We start from the raw sequence: 15,837 nt of genomic DNA, 5'->3' as shown, positions 1-15,837 counted from the left end.
AAAACATGCTCAGTGCTCACATTTATCATGTCACCAGTCACAGAAATGGGTTTGGAAATATAACTACATATTTATGAAGGTCAGAGAAAGGTCTAAGATCATCTACACAGTGCAACCTCCCTGACAATACCACTGAGGAACAGTGGGACTACAGTGTTTTACATAAATATTTACTCTTTATACCATAGCACCATTGAATTCTGGATTCTTAACAGAACCTGACATGACAAGCTGCATTTTTTTTCTTATTAACTTCAAGAGAGTTAAACTTAGAGAGATAGAAAATGTAATGAAGGTGAACACACACACTGAGCAAACACAAGAAACAGGTGAACACAACTGGTAACAGACCAATGACAGGACAGGGGTGGAGACAGGACCAAAACCAAACCAAAGGGCCAAATCAAAACAAAAGCACATGGATAATGACGGACGTAAGAAGCACTGAGAGAGGGACTTCATATAGCTGCTATAACATACCATAAGTGTTACAAGGTGCTAACTTATTTCATGAATGTTCCACAACATTAATTGTAGCTATAAATGGGTAAAAAGTACAAAATATTCTTTAATAAATAAAAATGGTAATTATTGATAAATTTCTGTTGTATAAGAAGAATAAAACACTTCAGGACTGGCTGTTATAGGACAACAGGGTGGTATCTCTGCTCTGTCGTTGATTATTTTCCTGTAACAGCATCACATGGAGTGTTTTATTCTTTACATATTAATTATTATGAATACATTAAAGACATTTCTCTTTCAAAGAATTCTTCCCGGCCCTGCAGGGAAATGTCCCGTTAACTGTTTACACACGCTCTAATGAGAACAAATCACTCTAAATGATAATGGAGGGAGACGCGAACAGGAACGTGGCTTTATTCCATCCGAACCAGCGTCTCTCGTGAAGCCTGTCAGACTTCAGCAGATGTTTCTGATGGCGCCAGTCAATTGCGGGGAGGTGTTTCATGCAGAACCACTTGGATGTGAGCAATTACTTCTCAGCCCCTTGTCAAATATGAGCCACACAAACCCACACACCCACACACGCACACACACACAGATGTTCCTCATGCCTGTTAGCTTGAAATGACAGCATCTGGAAAACATCCCACTGTCACACAGGAAGTTGTCAATAGGCATGGAGCCACAATGGCTTCTTTGTCAAATGAGGCTTTGTGTCAAAGCACTTAGAAACTCATGATATGGTCCAGCAGGAGTCTGGAGTTCAGAGGTTTTTTTTTTTTTTTTTCATCAGTTCTTAGAAGCAGGAGTAAAAAAATGAAGCACTGTTCTTCTGATTAGCTACTACACACTGGGCTATTCATTATGCTCAGAACTGTGCTTTGTGGAACCCGAAGCCTGAATTCTGTGAGCTCTTCTGGAAAGAAAACACAGCATTAGTGTTCATCGGAGTGACAGCACCTGGCACCAGAGTTTCCAAAGCATCAAAAACTTGTATGCTGTTTATCTTGGAGGGTTGAAGAGAACCTCCAGAACTCTAGCTAAAAAAAAATGTTCTCTTCCACTGGTCTTTCTCTCTCTCTCTTTCTCTCTCTCTCTCTCTCTCTCTCTCTCTTGCTCTCTGTCTCCTCTCTCCTCTCCTTCAAACATGCCGCACTGTGACATTTAGCTTCTAATGGAGATTTATGAAGTTATCCGAACGCCTCTGGTGTTTAAAAGTTTGGAATCCCGCAAACGAGATACTTAGCGCTGGCTTTCCATAATGGGCTGTGAAGGCTGGAGCTTGGTGGAGGGAATCTTAACTCTAATCGCCTTTATGTGTCATCGGTGCTCGTAGACAGCTCCCCATCTGTCATAGCGAGATACTTCAGACATACACACACACACACACACTGAAAGAGAGAGATATAAAAACTCCTATAGAAATGTTGTTTAGGCTCACTCTTGCTTGTTTCGATATCAGTGCAGCTCATTTTCAGAAAACAGTGTGTGTTGTTATGCTCACTGAATGCATTTCCTGAGCGATCATGTTTGCTCAAGCCTCAGGATACATTATACATGAGATGCCCTAAAATTTACATAACAACACCAAATGGACTGCATTTTCGCTTTCCACACCATGGCTATTTACCATCATTAGCAGTACTCTGCGTGTAAACCTGTACAACTCAGCCCATTTGTTACCCATTTCTGCATTATTCCGATTCTCATTTACAAAGACATGCAATTCTCGTGGCTAGTTAAGCATGCAGCAGTCCTCATGCACTACTTATGCAGTCCTTATGTCACAGTAAATATGTTCTCCACTGAGAGGTGCACAGCCCATAGTACAACCACTATGGAGTGAACCTGTAAGAAAAACATGCATAACGTGATGTACCTGGAACTTTATGTTATGTTATGTGAAGCTTGTGGTATTTTAATATATTGCTTCTCAATTCAGCTATTTGAAATTCGGGTCTTGAAAATTTAGGTATAAAAAAAGGTTGAAAACTTCAAGTTGTCAAATATTCAGTTTAAAATAACTCAGGCAATAAAATTTTCAGGTGAAAATCAGATGGTAAAATAAAAATCAGGTTTAAAAAATTCAAGCTGTCAAAAAAAATTCAGGCCCTGAAAATTTAGGTAAAAAAAAAAGTTTGAAAAATTCAAGCTGTCAAATATTCAGTTTAAAATAACTCAGGTGTTGAAATTTTCAGGTGAAAATCAGATGGTATTATAAAAATCAGGTTTAAAAAAATTTAATCAGGAACTAACTGAATTCGGTCCTGGACGATGTGATACAATGTGATGTGTTAAACAGATTGAAATGAAAAGTCTGTAACCAAAGATATGGTGAATTTATGGAAGGAGTCTCCAGTGTCAGTGCAATAAGTAAAGCTGTAACTTTAGTTTTCATGACAGAGGAGTTTATACATTGTGGTTTATCTGTGACATTTTTTTTTTTTTTTTTTTTTTTTCGTCTTATTAACATAGAAAAAAATTCAGGCTGGTGAGGGAACAATTGTTTGTAGCTACTATAACATAAGTGAGAGCAAGAGCTAACTTGCTTCATGAACATTAAATGTGACCACAAACAGAAATTGATTGTGGTGTAAGAAGAATAAAACATGTTATAAAAATGTAATATTATATTTAATAAGCACTCACACATTTACCCTTATCTAAAAATCCAGAATATGCAAATTGGAAACACCCTGCAGTCTTAGAAACTCCGCCCCATTTTCCCTGGTGAATAACTTTTACAGGCTTATATTTGTACATTTTTATACTGATGCAGTGCAGCTTTTTCAGTCTCCACAATCCAATGAACTGTGAGGAAAGAACTGGTGATAAAATGTTTTAAAGTTTAAAATGACTTTAATGACTTAGTGTTCCTCAGATAAATATTGGATAAGTGCCTTTATCTCTCCTGTGTTTAGGTTTAGAGAGCACCCCGTTGTGAATAAAGCCATTATCCGAGGAGAACCATATCCAGATGTAATCTACAGTCCAGCATCTGGATGGCATGAAGCCGAGCTAGCCACCACTGTGATGTGACAGAGCCTTCAGGCCTGGAGGCTCGGCTGAGCACCAGAAAGCCGAGCAGCAGAGGAACATCTTGACGGCATCTCGCGCCTCACGCGGTGGCGAGAAGGTGAGGAGGTGAGGAGGCGGCACCGATCCAGCAGGCCAGCTTGAAAGAGCTGGGCAGGAAATCTGGGGGAGATCCAGGCTCAGGCGGACAGCCAGGTGAAGCAGCTGTGGATCGCCGATGCAAGTATCGTCACCTAGTTCTTCTGCCATGCATTTGCTTCATTTCGTCTAAAAAAAATACAGGCTTTAGCAGGAGATACTTGGTCAATAGATATATGTTTTTCACCATTTACGTCATTAATTAAAGAAACATTTGAACAAAATATGTTCATGGTGCTAATGGATTCGTCACACAGAGCATGCAGTTCAGATCAGATATTTATTTATTTATTTATTTATTTATTCATTCATTCATTCATTCATTCATATTTTAATAGCCATAGAATTTACATATTAAAGTTTTTTTACTAGACTTCTAAATTCCATTAAAGGTACACCTACCTATAATTTGTGCGAGTGTGGCTTTATGTGAATTTTCTTTTTCCTTCCTGTCTCTCAGCATTCAGACTGTTTTCTAATTAAATAGGTGAGGTCACACTGTTGTTTCGCTTAATTTCATGCCAATGTCATTTCAGCTGCCGAGGTGAGACTCAATGCCAGCCAGATCCAAGCCAATGAAACGCAGGCGGTGAATACGGAGTAAAGGAGAAAAGCAAAGTAATAAAGCCGCGATCCAATAGAAGATGTTTATTGACCATTTTTAAAGCCCAGGAGATCAAGCTCCAAGGCCTGGAGGCTCGGCTCAAAGAGAGCGAGAGAGAGAGAGAGAGAGAATGGTGTGGATGAACTGAAAAGACAGACTGAAGTTTTTTGTTTTGGGTCATAATAGAGAGAGAGGTGATTTTATGGGTTTTGTTTTAATTCAGTCATACTTTAGACTTTTCTCAGTATTTTTCAAAGCACAAACCAGGACCTTGAGGTACTACTAATTGCTGAAATTCCACAGCGACACAAACAGAGGAATATATATGCATAAAATCATGCAGATACAGGTCAAGAGCTTCATGTTCAGATCAAACAGCAGAATGGGGAATATATGTCACCTCAGTGACTTTGACCATGACAGCATTGTTGGTGCCAGATGGGCTGATTTGAATGTATTAGAAATGGTCTTTTAGAATCTCCTGGGATTCTTATGCACAACAGTCTCTAGACTTTACAAAGAATGATGCGAAAAACAAAAAATATCCAGTTCTGCGAGCGAAAACACTTTGTTGGTGAGAGAGGTCGGAGGAGAATTGCCATACTGGTTTGAACTGACAGGAATGGTAACCCAATAACCATTCTTTACAACCATGGTGTGCAGAAAAGCATCTCAGACTGCACGACACTTCAGATTTTGAGGCAGATGGGCTACAACAGGAGACAACCACATTAGGTTCCACTTCTGTCAGCCAAGAGCAGGAATCCAAGACTACAGTGGGCACAGGTTTCCCAAAACGGAACAGCTGAAGTTTGGAAAAAGACCATGCGATCTTTTTCCTTTATCTTATGTCCATTGATTGTGGTCTTTGTCCAGTGAGCTTCATATCTGACTGATACACACATGACAGTAAAAAATACCTCTAATCTCAACCAGATGCCGTGTGACCTTACAGCTGGACCACTGTTGCCCTAGCATTGGATAAGCGTTGGATAGGGTTGGTTGCATTTGGACCATTTTGGACCAGATTTGGATTGCTGTGAAAACTGAAAAACATGCCTATAAATGGAGATATAAAATAGGCTGAAATCTGGGAGAAAGACCACACCTGAAGCTCCACCTTCATCCTTGTTAGTTTCACTCAATAGTTTCCACAAAAGCTACCAACCCCATCTCCTCCAGATTATTCAATCTGCACCAAAAACAACCCAAATGTGTATATACCATTTCAGTTTTGGGCCAGATGTGACCCAGCTGTTACGCCTCGTCAAGGCTGATTTTGTTGAAATCAGTTTTGGGCCAGATGTGACCAAGCTGTTATACCTCTTCAAGGCTGATTTTCTGGAAGCCATTCTATTTTTCCATGAAAGGTGATAAACGTGGAACATCACTAACTAATGCAAAACACAGTTACAATACTAATGCAATAATTATGACATAAAAAAATCTTGTGTACTTCTTAAACACATTTTTTACTGATCACATGTTCCTACAGTCTCTCTTATATAACATGCAAGCACACGACGTTCTGGCAGAAGAAGTGAGATCTGCTTTGGACGAGCTGGAAAAGTGCGAATTTGTTTTAGTATGTGTGAAACAAAGGCCTATTCTATGAGTAAGAAAGCACCAGTGATAAAGCATCTACGAGCCAATCTGAGATTGCTGTTTGAGTTTTTAATAAATCAGAATAAATCTGCCTGCAAAGCGGAGGCCTTTTTGTGCCAGGGATGGAGCAAAAGTGCAAGCAGCAGGAGCTGAAGGCTGCGGCTGAGAAGAAAGAAACTGTTGGTCCGACCCCATTTTAAAAAGAATCTTAGTTTTCATGCAGCCCAGATGAAAGGACCTCGTCACGGGAGCACTCTGGGGTCCATAGTGTTCGGTTCTGGAAATGACAAAAGGCATTCTTGCCTCTTATCTGGCCGCCATGAGGGTGTCTGCAATTGGCCTCTGAATTTGTACCACGTAATGAAAGCTGGATGACTAAAGAAATAGATCTCAGGAATTGTCTGGTACAAACTGTGTGTGTGTGAGTGTGTGTGTGTTTTGTAAGGAGTAGAGCAGGTAGCTCAGCTGACGGCACTAAAAGCCTCTGTGGAGGAGCTGAAGCAGAAGAGTGGTGGAGAAAGCACAATAAAAGCCTCTGGCTTCAATTATGTCTCATGGCAACAACGATGGCAGACTGTAACCTGTATTGCTTCCTTATTTCTTCTTTCTTTCTTCCTTTCTTTTTTTTGCTTCAGCTTTTTTCCTCTTCCTTCGCCGTTATTGCTGGAGAGATATTACACACCACAGCCCCTACCGAGCGCTCCTCCACTGCCCTCTAGAGGAACTGTGAATTTTGTAAATGACATGAAACCAGGGCTGGATCTTGATCAAAGCATTCGCCATGTGAACTAAAGTGCAGCAAATTTCAAGGATAATAAGTTTTTTTCCTTCTCAAATCGATGGCCTTGAGGCCCAGACTCAGAGATTAAGTGCAGTGTTGGAGCAGCATGGGGTTCGAGCTGGATGGAGCCGAAGGTGCCGAGAGAGTCTATAGGTAACTTAAACCTCGGCTGTGTAAGAGATCTGTCAGATTTAGCTTTAATCCAGAGAAAATTTTCTGCACGATCAGTGAAGGTGTGAGGAGAAACTCCAATATATTTGATTATAATCATAGCCTTTGTGCTGTTTTACTTTTTCTTAGTGGAATATTTTGGTGAAAAAATTGTATGTGCACAACATCACCCCTTATTTATTACCAGAAATCAGCCAAGACATGCTTGGTGATGTAGATAACAAATAAGGGAAGTCCATCTCACCCAAAATCTCTGTAACACATGGTACTCAATGCTGTTATAGGAAAATAATCAACGACGGGGTGGTGTGATGAAGCGGAGTTATTGTTACCCGCACTGACACTGATTATGGTCCTCGAACAGCACGTCCTATAAGAAGCTCTTTATTCCTCTTATACCACAGCATACAATACACAGTTCTACAAAGCAAACGTTAAGTAAAGAACTAGACATCATAGTTTTTACCCATTTATTGTTACATTAATGTCAGGGAACATCTGCAAATAAAATAAAATGCAGTATTTTATAATGTTTGTATTTATTTTCTATTTATATTGCATGTATTTATAGCAAGGTTTATTCCTCTTATACTACCTCAATTTACCAATTATTACAATTTTTATTTATTAAAGAACAACATTCATTTATAGTTATGCTTTATGTAAGTAAAACAAGTTAGTTCCTGTTCTGACTTACGTTATAGCAGCTATAAACAGTCGTTCCCTCACCAGCCTCTCTTTTTTCTCTATCTTGAAGTTAATATATAAAAAAAACACTGCAGTTTGTCATGTTACTGATAAACCACAAAGCGTAAACTCCTCTGTCCTGAAGATGTCGGAAAACTTAAAGTTCCAGCTATACCTCTGACTATTACAAAGCACTGACACTGGAGACTCCTTCCATAAATGTTAAATAAAAGTCTCCTTACAGAAACTTCACCATATCAACAATTACACGTTTTTACTCCAGAAATTATATTAGAACGAGCACATTAATATAAACCTGTGATTTGCAGCTGCACTACTGTCAGAGCTGCTGTTATAGAAAATTTATTAACACCTTCTGCTCCAGTTAATTTTCACGTCTGCCCTTTGCCTCAAATCTTCTAAACTGGCTCCTGGAGATGAGACGTTTATGGCAAAACACTGTTTGAAATGTTTTTTCTTTTGATTTGCCTCATCATTTGTCTTGTTTCAGGATGCATTTTAAAGTTTCTGGAGATCATTTGTAATGAAACTAGAGGCACTTTTCCCTTTTTTCCTATTCCAAAACCATGGGAGATGCACAGAACCTACAGTGAAATTCAGAGAAAATGATGTTTCAGCATTGTTCTGATAAACTACTTAAGGCTCACAGTGACACTCTTAATGAGTCTGTTTTAAAAAAAAAAAAGGTCTAGCAGTTTGCCTAACGGGATAATTGAACTCTTGCACTTCTACTGCAATGTTATACAACAATTCTTTGAAAATGTAAAGCATTATACTATCGTATACATATACATATCATATATGAATTGTGTTATAATTAATCATCTAACTATCCACAGTTGTCAGTTTAAGCTCAGAGGTTAGGTCAATGGTGCTCCCTTTCAACTGATGGACCAGGTAAGGGGGCCAATGCTTTGTGTACAGTAACAGATAGAATACAAACAGTAACTGTACACCAAGAAAGTGAACTATTTGGTAGGTGGATGGGATAAACAGGCAGCTCAGTGTATATATCATTTCAGCCCAAGTCTCTTAAGGAGAGTGGAGCTCTACTGAGTTGATGGCCAGTGCAACTGGAGTGGAGGAGCTGCAAAAAAGAGAGAGAGAGAGAGAACACAGGTAAAACATCTCTCCTCTTTCCTGTCAGGTCGGCTAATGGCGCCTCAGCTGTTATGTCAGCTTTCCTGATATCACAGCCTGAAGGCGGTGTGTGCTCGTCTGACTAGCTCGAGCCCTGGAGCTGAAAGCCTTTGACTAGAAGTCGAAGTGGAGCGGTGGACTCACTGGAGCGCAGCAGGATGCGGCGGAAGAGATGAAGGCCAGGTTTGAGGAGTTTAAGAGGTAAAATGCCTTCAAACCCTTCAGTTAAACCCTTCAGGGCTTTTTTTAAATCCCTTTTGCATTTTTATTACATGGAGCAGCGATAAGCCTGCACTTGATGAAACCTGCACTTGACTCGAATAATTGGTTTTCCTCATTTTCTCCCTAATTTGGTCTTGCCAATTCCCACCCACCATCCATCTCTAGCCATACAACAACTACCAACTGCAAAGGGTGAAGGCTAACACACGCCTCCTCCAAGACACGTGAAGCCAGCCAGCTGCTCATGCTGCGTCACAGTGCAGCGTAAGACACTCAGAGGAAAGAGCTATCTGTACTCTTCCACATACATGAGCTCACTCCCATGATTGGCTAATGTCTCTGTGATTGACAGGGGACAGACAGAGAGAGAGAGAGAGCGAGAGAGAGAGAGAGAGAGTATGCCCCTCCTACCCAAAGAGCATGGCCAATTTTGCTCCCTTGACTCACATTGTCCCAATTTGAAGCCTTGAAGTCATTTTTACATTTAGATTCAGATTTATTGTCGCACAGGTTACACAGTATAAAATGTATAAAAGGCAAGTAAAATTCTTAAGTTGCAGCTCTCTGACAATGAAGCACTGAATTTACAATGAAAAACAAAATAATAAAATATGAAGGTAAACTGCAAAAATACAAAACATTCAAAGGAAGAAAGGTTTGTTGTGTGAATAATAAAATAAACCTGTAGTACGATTGTAGATCAGTAAGTACAGTATGCTATAAAATGTTTGGTAATAGCAGTGAGTATATGAAACATATAATAAACATGGATAAATGTCAGATTTATATAGCAGAGATGGTGTTCAGGGCATTGTGAACTCAGAGAAATAAATAAAGCAATGTAAAAGTGTTAAAATGATGTCAATCTGACAGAAAAGATGAAATCTGTTGCATCCCATTTCCTCCATGTATTAGTTATGCTCACATCCTAAACCATGAAGGACTTTGATTGCTACTAATAATTGAGATGTCCTGATCATGTGACTGTCAAGCTGCGAGAAATCACACTGCAGTGCTAAATTCAATTGTTTGCACCTGCACGTGTAAATCAGACACAAAAAAATACTCAGAGTAAAATTGTTTTTGCTGATTTAAAAAGAACAATCTTCCATAGATAGTGTTAATAAACCAGCTTTCAGGAGTGTTCTGAAGTTCACACGTGTTTTACGCAAGCTTCAGTGTAGCATAATACGCAGTACCTTGCATAAGTATTCACCCCTCTTGAACCTTTCCACATTTGTGTAGCGTTACACCCGGGGACTGATTTGGAGATTATATGTCATGAATGTACACAAAGTAATCCATAATATTGAAGTAGAGTGGAATAACAATATAGTCTGTAAAACTAGTTAGAAAATAAAAAATATAAATGTTATGATTGCATTAGTATTCACCCCCTACTGATGCAGACAGTCACCATTAGAATTCACATAATCAGCTGAATGGAGTCGAGCTGTGTGCAATTAAAGTGTCACGTGATCTCAATATAAATACACCTGCTCCTGGAAGAAACTCAGAGTACCCAGTGAAGTCCAAGGAGCAATCAAAACAAGTCCAAGTCAAAGATCTAGAAAAGTATCGATCATATAAATAAATATGCCAATCTTGGGAGCAAAATTAAATCCATTATTAAATAAGTGGAAAGAATGTAGAACAACTGTGACTCCAAAAGTCAGTGACAAGCTAAGAGGGGATTAATCATAGAAGCAACCAAGGGGCCAAACATCACTCTTAAAACGGTGCTACCACCACCATGCTTCACTCTGTTGATGGTATTCACAGGATGATGATAATAATAATTTGCAAGTTATATTAACTTTCCCTCTACTTCTGTATTATGGGTTATGTTGTATAGATTTGAGACATATATCCTAATTAAGTCCTTTTCAGTTCGGGATTGTAACATGCAACAAAATGTGGAAAGGTGTGAGGGAGTGAATACTTATGCAAGCCACTGTATATATTCATCCCTTATAGAAAAGTCACACGAAATTCATTCATTTATGTGAGGTTTCTTTTTTTTTGTTTGTTTGTTTTATTGTTTTTTTTTTTACTTTTTTATTTTCACATTTGTCATTAATTTTAAATTTTTTCATATTTTGTACACAATTCATTTATTATGTACATAATTTCTCACAAGTAGGGCATGTAGTTGCAGTTTTTTCAGATTTTCACATGATTAATTCTTTTGGACTTTATCACATACTCACAGTGGCACATGTACAATATCATGCATGGAAAAATTTACCCCCACATATGAAATTATTTTTCCATTACATGAGCTAATATTAAAAAAAAAAAAAAAAGTAGCACATAACAGGAGGTATTTCTGCTAGCCTGGACAAAAGGATTTTTCTAGAATAAGCCCATTTCATGGACGAGGCCTATAATCTATATGTCCAGACATCAGGAGTGCTGACATTCAGGCGGTTATTTCTGTTAAAGGCCCGTGTGGGTGAATAGCAATCCGTGCTGCTTTCTTCAGAGCCACTCAGTACAATAACAGAGAGCTGACACCGATGAGAGGAAAAAATGATCACATCGCATTATCATGCATATAATAATAACAGGGTTCGACTGTTTTCTCCTGCTATTCCCATTGTCAGGCATGGCTTATTTCTGCAAAGAGAGGTCAGAGACATTGAGCGCTAAGTCTTCTAAGCATGCTTTAAACGACAGTTTGACATCTGTCCAATTAGCCAAACATTCATGAGGTGATTTTTTTTTTCTTTTTAATTAGGGGCCTGATCAGAGATTACATTCAAACTAGAGTTCAGTTATACTGTAAAACTTTTGGAAGTCCTATATAACAGCATTTTCAGTTGGTGAGCAGTGTTACTTTAATTAAACTTCACATATTCATTAATATATATTGTAAATAGTATATATTTTTACAATTAGGCAACAATGAAATGCACACAGTGTAGTTTATTTCTGTAGTTTTTCCTTTGGTGGTTCACAAAAGAGGCTGGCATATATAAGTAACTTATGCTTTAAATAAGGAAATAATCAAATTACTTCAACACTTGTCCAAAAAAACAGTGTTTAGAGAGATATGAGAGTTGTTGTTGTGTATTGTACTGATGTCCTGACATTTTTCTGAAGCACAACACTGGGAAACACCGTTAACTTGAAGAGATCAATGCAATTTAACAAACCCTGTGAACAAAAAGTATGTGCACACAAAATATCAAGAAGCATGTTTAATAGCTTGTAGAAAGATTTTTGTTGTTGTTAATCTGTATTTTTGTGAGGTTTAGTATGAATCATATGGGTATTTACTTTCAAACACAATCTCAGCTAAGAAGCTGTTCTACACAAACATTCAACATTTCTCCAGCTGATATTTTTATATGCCACACTACTAATGATTAACAGAACTTAAATCAAATTTAATGTGTTTGCAAAGTTTGCTATTTGTTTTCCTGAGTCTTTTATTACGTGTTTTTTCTCCAACACACCACAAGAGGTCGCCATTTTAATCAAGATCTTTTTAAACATTGCACAGTTGTGATAAACAGGAAATGAAAGTTAAAACTATATATAAGGAATAAAAAACTGATGTAGGAAAATAATGAGTAACAGAGTGGTGCAATGAAGCAGAGTTACTATTACCATAAGAGGTACAAGAAGAGTAAAACACCTCAGTGCATGCTGTTATAGGAAAATAAATCAACCTTAGGGTGGTAACAGCAACTCTGCTTCATCACACCACTCCACTGTTGATTAATTTCCTACAAAAGCATGAAACTGTGTTTATATTTATGGGATACAGTCCACACCAGTCCTCATTTTAACATTAAATACATAACAGAAAGGAAGGAGAACAAAGGTACTGCCTAAATAAAAAGCGGATGCCGTACAGCAGCCAGTCTAAGATTAGAAACGTGGAAGAGGTTTCCTTTCCAGCCTATAATAAGCTCTGAGAAAAAAAAATGCAGAAATGCAGCAGTTCAACTGGAAATGGTGTTAAGAAAAGAAAATAAATAAGAAGCACTGCACTGTGGGACTGTGTTTATTGAACTGGGATGATGTAGAAGTGATAAACCCAAAGGTCAACTCATCTATCAGCAGGATGCGTCTATTCTTTCATACACATCAACTGATGAACCCCAAGAATGCTGATAAACCAAGAGCCGTTATAGACTTTCCACACCTCGTGCGCAAATGAACTGGTCCTCTCCCAACCTGAAATAAAACAAAGTAAGTGAAGAAACATCTTCTCTTCATCACTGGCTGTGAAATTTACACTTCAAACCCACCTGGTGTTGTCCCAGTTGTCCATGGAGCTCTCAGCAGCAGAGCGCAGCATCCACAGCGTTTTCAGGACCTGAACACCTCCTGGTAAAATGAAACACTGACCCACCCAGGTAGTGCACGATCCTGCAGGGAACATTCAAAACAAAATAAATCGAATCAAGCTCAATCTGACATCTCCATCATGGAAGCCTCCTTCCTGCAGATCTACCATCTTACAGAATTCCACCCAGATAGCCAGCCTTGGCTTACCATGATCATCTGACCGATACAACCATGGAATAATAACCGACTCGTCCAGATACTGCAGTCAGAACACAGCTATGACGGAGACGAGAGAACCACATCTCTGTTTCTCCTTCTGATGTAATGAGCAATGTAGGACCATTCATTTAACATTCATTGTGCAAAAAGCATTATTCGCTTGTTATATCTGGTAATCTGGAAGGCAATTTGGTAACGTCTGATGCTCAAGTGTTAGCAAATCAGGCATGACATGGACAAGTATGTGGCACTAAGCCACCTTAAGCCAAAGCTGAAATGTCACACCATGCAAGCATTAGCTACGGCTGACTGCATTTCAAAAGTCATGAACCCTTGGCATCGCTGAAAATCAGCAATATTTGAAGGAAAATGCCTTTTTTTTTTTGAACAGGCAAAAAGTGCATGACAGGGGGTTCTTCAGGACCAGGAACTTGTGCCCTGGAGAGTTAGGAGAACCCAAGGGAAAAAGTTAAACCTTAAATGTGATGCTACTGATGGGATCAGTATGTACTGAACAAATTAGTATAATCACTCTTATTAACATGGACTGCATTTTTCTGATTACTTGGAATATAAGAATGGCTTAGAATGACATTTCTGCATCAGTTGCGTTCTCCCACACCACAGGTTCCTGAGCCTGGTCCTGGAGAACCCCGTGTGCTGCACATTCTAGTGGGTTTCTTCTTCTTCAACTCTGTTAATGAGCTGTTCAGTTGGATCAGGTGTGTTACAGCAGGTGAAACACTACACACAGCTTCCTGTGCGCGTTACCTTTCGCCCACAGCACAGAAAATGCGATGGTGGGCTGCGGACCGTCACTGATCACCCCGACCACTCTGGCCTCGCGGCTCGGACCCGCCGCCCCGCGCGCGCTCTCCACTGCCGTCCGGTACACGCCTCTCACTTCCGGTCCAGCGGCGCTGAGCTGCAGCTGCGAGCCGAGCTCACTGTGCCATTCTCCGGTCACGTTACAGCCCAACAACTGCAACACGGCAAGAAAGACAATGTGCATGTCTTGAGTTTATTTCATTATAATTTCTGACATTTTTCACCACTTGCCTTACTTTTCTTTCAGAGTCTGGATTTAAAGTTTGTCCGATAATTATCTGGTACATTCCTAACACAAGAACGCACAAACACGCAGCTATCCACGTCATAGTGATGCAAAGCGCATGCGCAATGTGCGCCTTGCGCGCGTGGTAAACCTATTTAACTCTTAACCACTCCACACTAATTTCCCACTGATTAATTACCTCGAAGCCCCGCCCATCTCCAGTGCAGTTCTTAGATCTTAAAGGAAATTAAGACTAAGAAAGCCGTATTTTATCCAGTGGAGGAATAATTTATAATTCTGTTACAAATTCGCTACCCAAAAACATACATCAGGATCAAGTTTATTCATTTATTCAGTTTCCACAATGAACATACATTTAGCCAAACTAGTGCCAAGACCATTGTAATGTGTGATATTCATATAGGTTTAGAAAATCCTAAATCTGGCCAATTCATGCAGACTGAGATCTCAAAATAAATGGAAATTTATTACCATTAATCACTATCTTTTGCTAATTAATAAAGTTATTCAACTTCAGTAAATGCTTCATCCTGGTCAGTCTGGTGGTGGATCTGGAGTTTATCCCAGGAACACTGGGCATGATGCAGAAATACTATTTGGATGAGATGCCAGTCCTGCATGTACACACTCACACTTATGGGCAATTTAGTGTTGCAAATCCACCTACACGCATGTTTTTGGGTAGTGAGAGGAAACCAGAGAACCCCAAGGAAACCTACATGGACACACGGAGAACATGTGAAACTCCACACAGGATCAAATCCAGTACCATGTAGATGTGAGGAGGCAACGCTGCCTTCTGCACCACCATGCTTTACAGCAGAAAAGCTACGTTCCTCTGGAATACGATTCAAAAGCTCAGATTTGAGAATGAAATTTTAGTTCAATACAGCCTAAACAAACACCGATTGGATATGCTTCACCTTCACCCCAAGCTTTACACTCAGATTGTTTAAATGTGTGCATAGACTTGGTTTAAAAGCATTAAATCACAGTTTAGTTGAGATAAAGTGAGAAAAAAATAATTATCACATAAGGTAGGGCTTTGTTGTTGTTATCATCTTTAGATCTTTAGATGTTTAGGTGTGACACCATGTTTATGAAGATTTACGTTTCAATTTCCTACTCTTAAGGAAATAATAGTATAAAGGAAATACCATTTCATAAAAAAGGATTTTCCCTTATAGAATTCAATTAACTTTTATCACTATACAAACACACTCAGGAAAAGCAATATTCAGCCTTCTCTATATTGCTAGACATGGTCTGTTGTCTGTCTTTGCATGTGTGTGTGTGTATACACACATGTATGAGCTGGATCAGTGTGTGTGCTGTGTGTGTGTGGGTGGTGCAGGCAACATTAAATCAGTC

General features: G+C 39.1%; 1 protein-coding gene across 1 annotated transcript; it reads right to left on the bottom strand.

Annotated features, from left to right (window-relative positions):
- Positions 1–12,869: 12,869 nt before the first annotated feature.
- On the bottom strand, positions 12,870–14,571 carry avd (avidin). Its single transcript, XM_026943948.3, has 4 exons — positions 14,456–14,571; positions 14,163–14,373; positions 13,133–13,253; positions 12,870–13,058 (listed from the first exon to the last, which is right to left on the bottom strand). Exons 1-4 carry the CDS (start codon positions 14,546–14,548, stop codon positions 13,010–13,012), a joined length of 474 nt encoding a protein of 157 aa, XP_026799749.3. The 5' UTR covers positions 14,549–14,571; the 3' UTR covers positions 12,870–13,009.
- Between the last annotated feature and the right edge of the window lie 1,266 nt (positions 14,572–15,837).

This window comes from Pangasianodon hypophthalmus, chromosome 17, assembly GCF_027358585.1.
Source record: "Pangasianodon hypophthalmus isolate fPanHyp1 chromosome 17, fPanHyp1.pri, whole genome shotgun sequence".
In the NCBI taxonomy this organism is placed as follows: domain Eukaryota; kingdom Metazoa; phylum Chordata; class Actinopteri; order Siluriformes; family Pangasiidae; genus Pangasianodon; species Pangasianodon hypophthalmus.
The sequence above is the reverse complement of the archived record's forward strand: the minus strand, read 5'-3'. Positions and strand labels throughout refer to the sequence as shown.

Coding starts and splice junctions, on each gene's coding strand:
- avd (XM_026943948.3), bottom strand. CDS start 14,548: ATGACGTGGATAGCTGCGTGTTTGTGCGTTCTTGTGTTAGGAATGTAC. Junction 14,374..14,455: donor ATCCAGACTCTGAAAGAAAA/GTAAGGCAAGTG, acceptor GCCGTGTTGCAG/TTGTTGGGCTGTAACGTGAC. Junction 13,059..13,132: donor GACAACTGGGACAACACCAG/GTGGGTTTGAAG, acceptor GTTTTATTTCAG/GTTGGGAGAGGACCAGTTCA.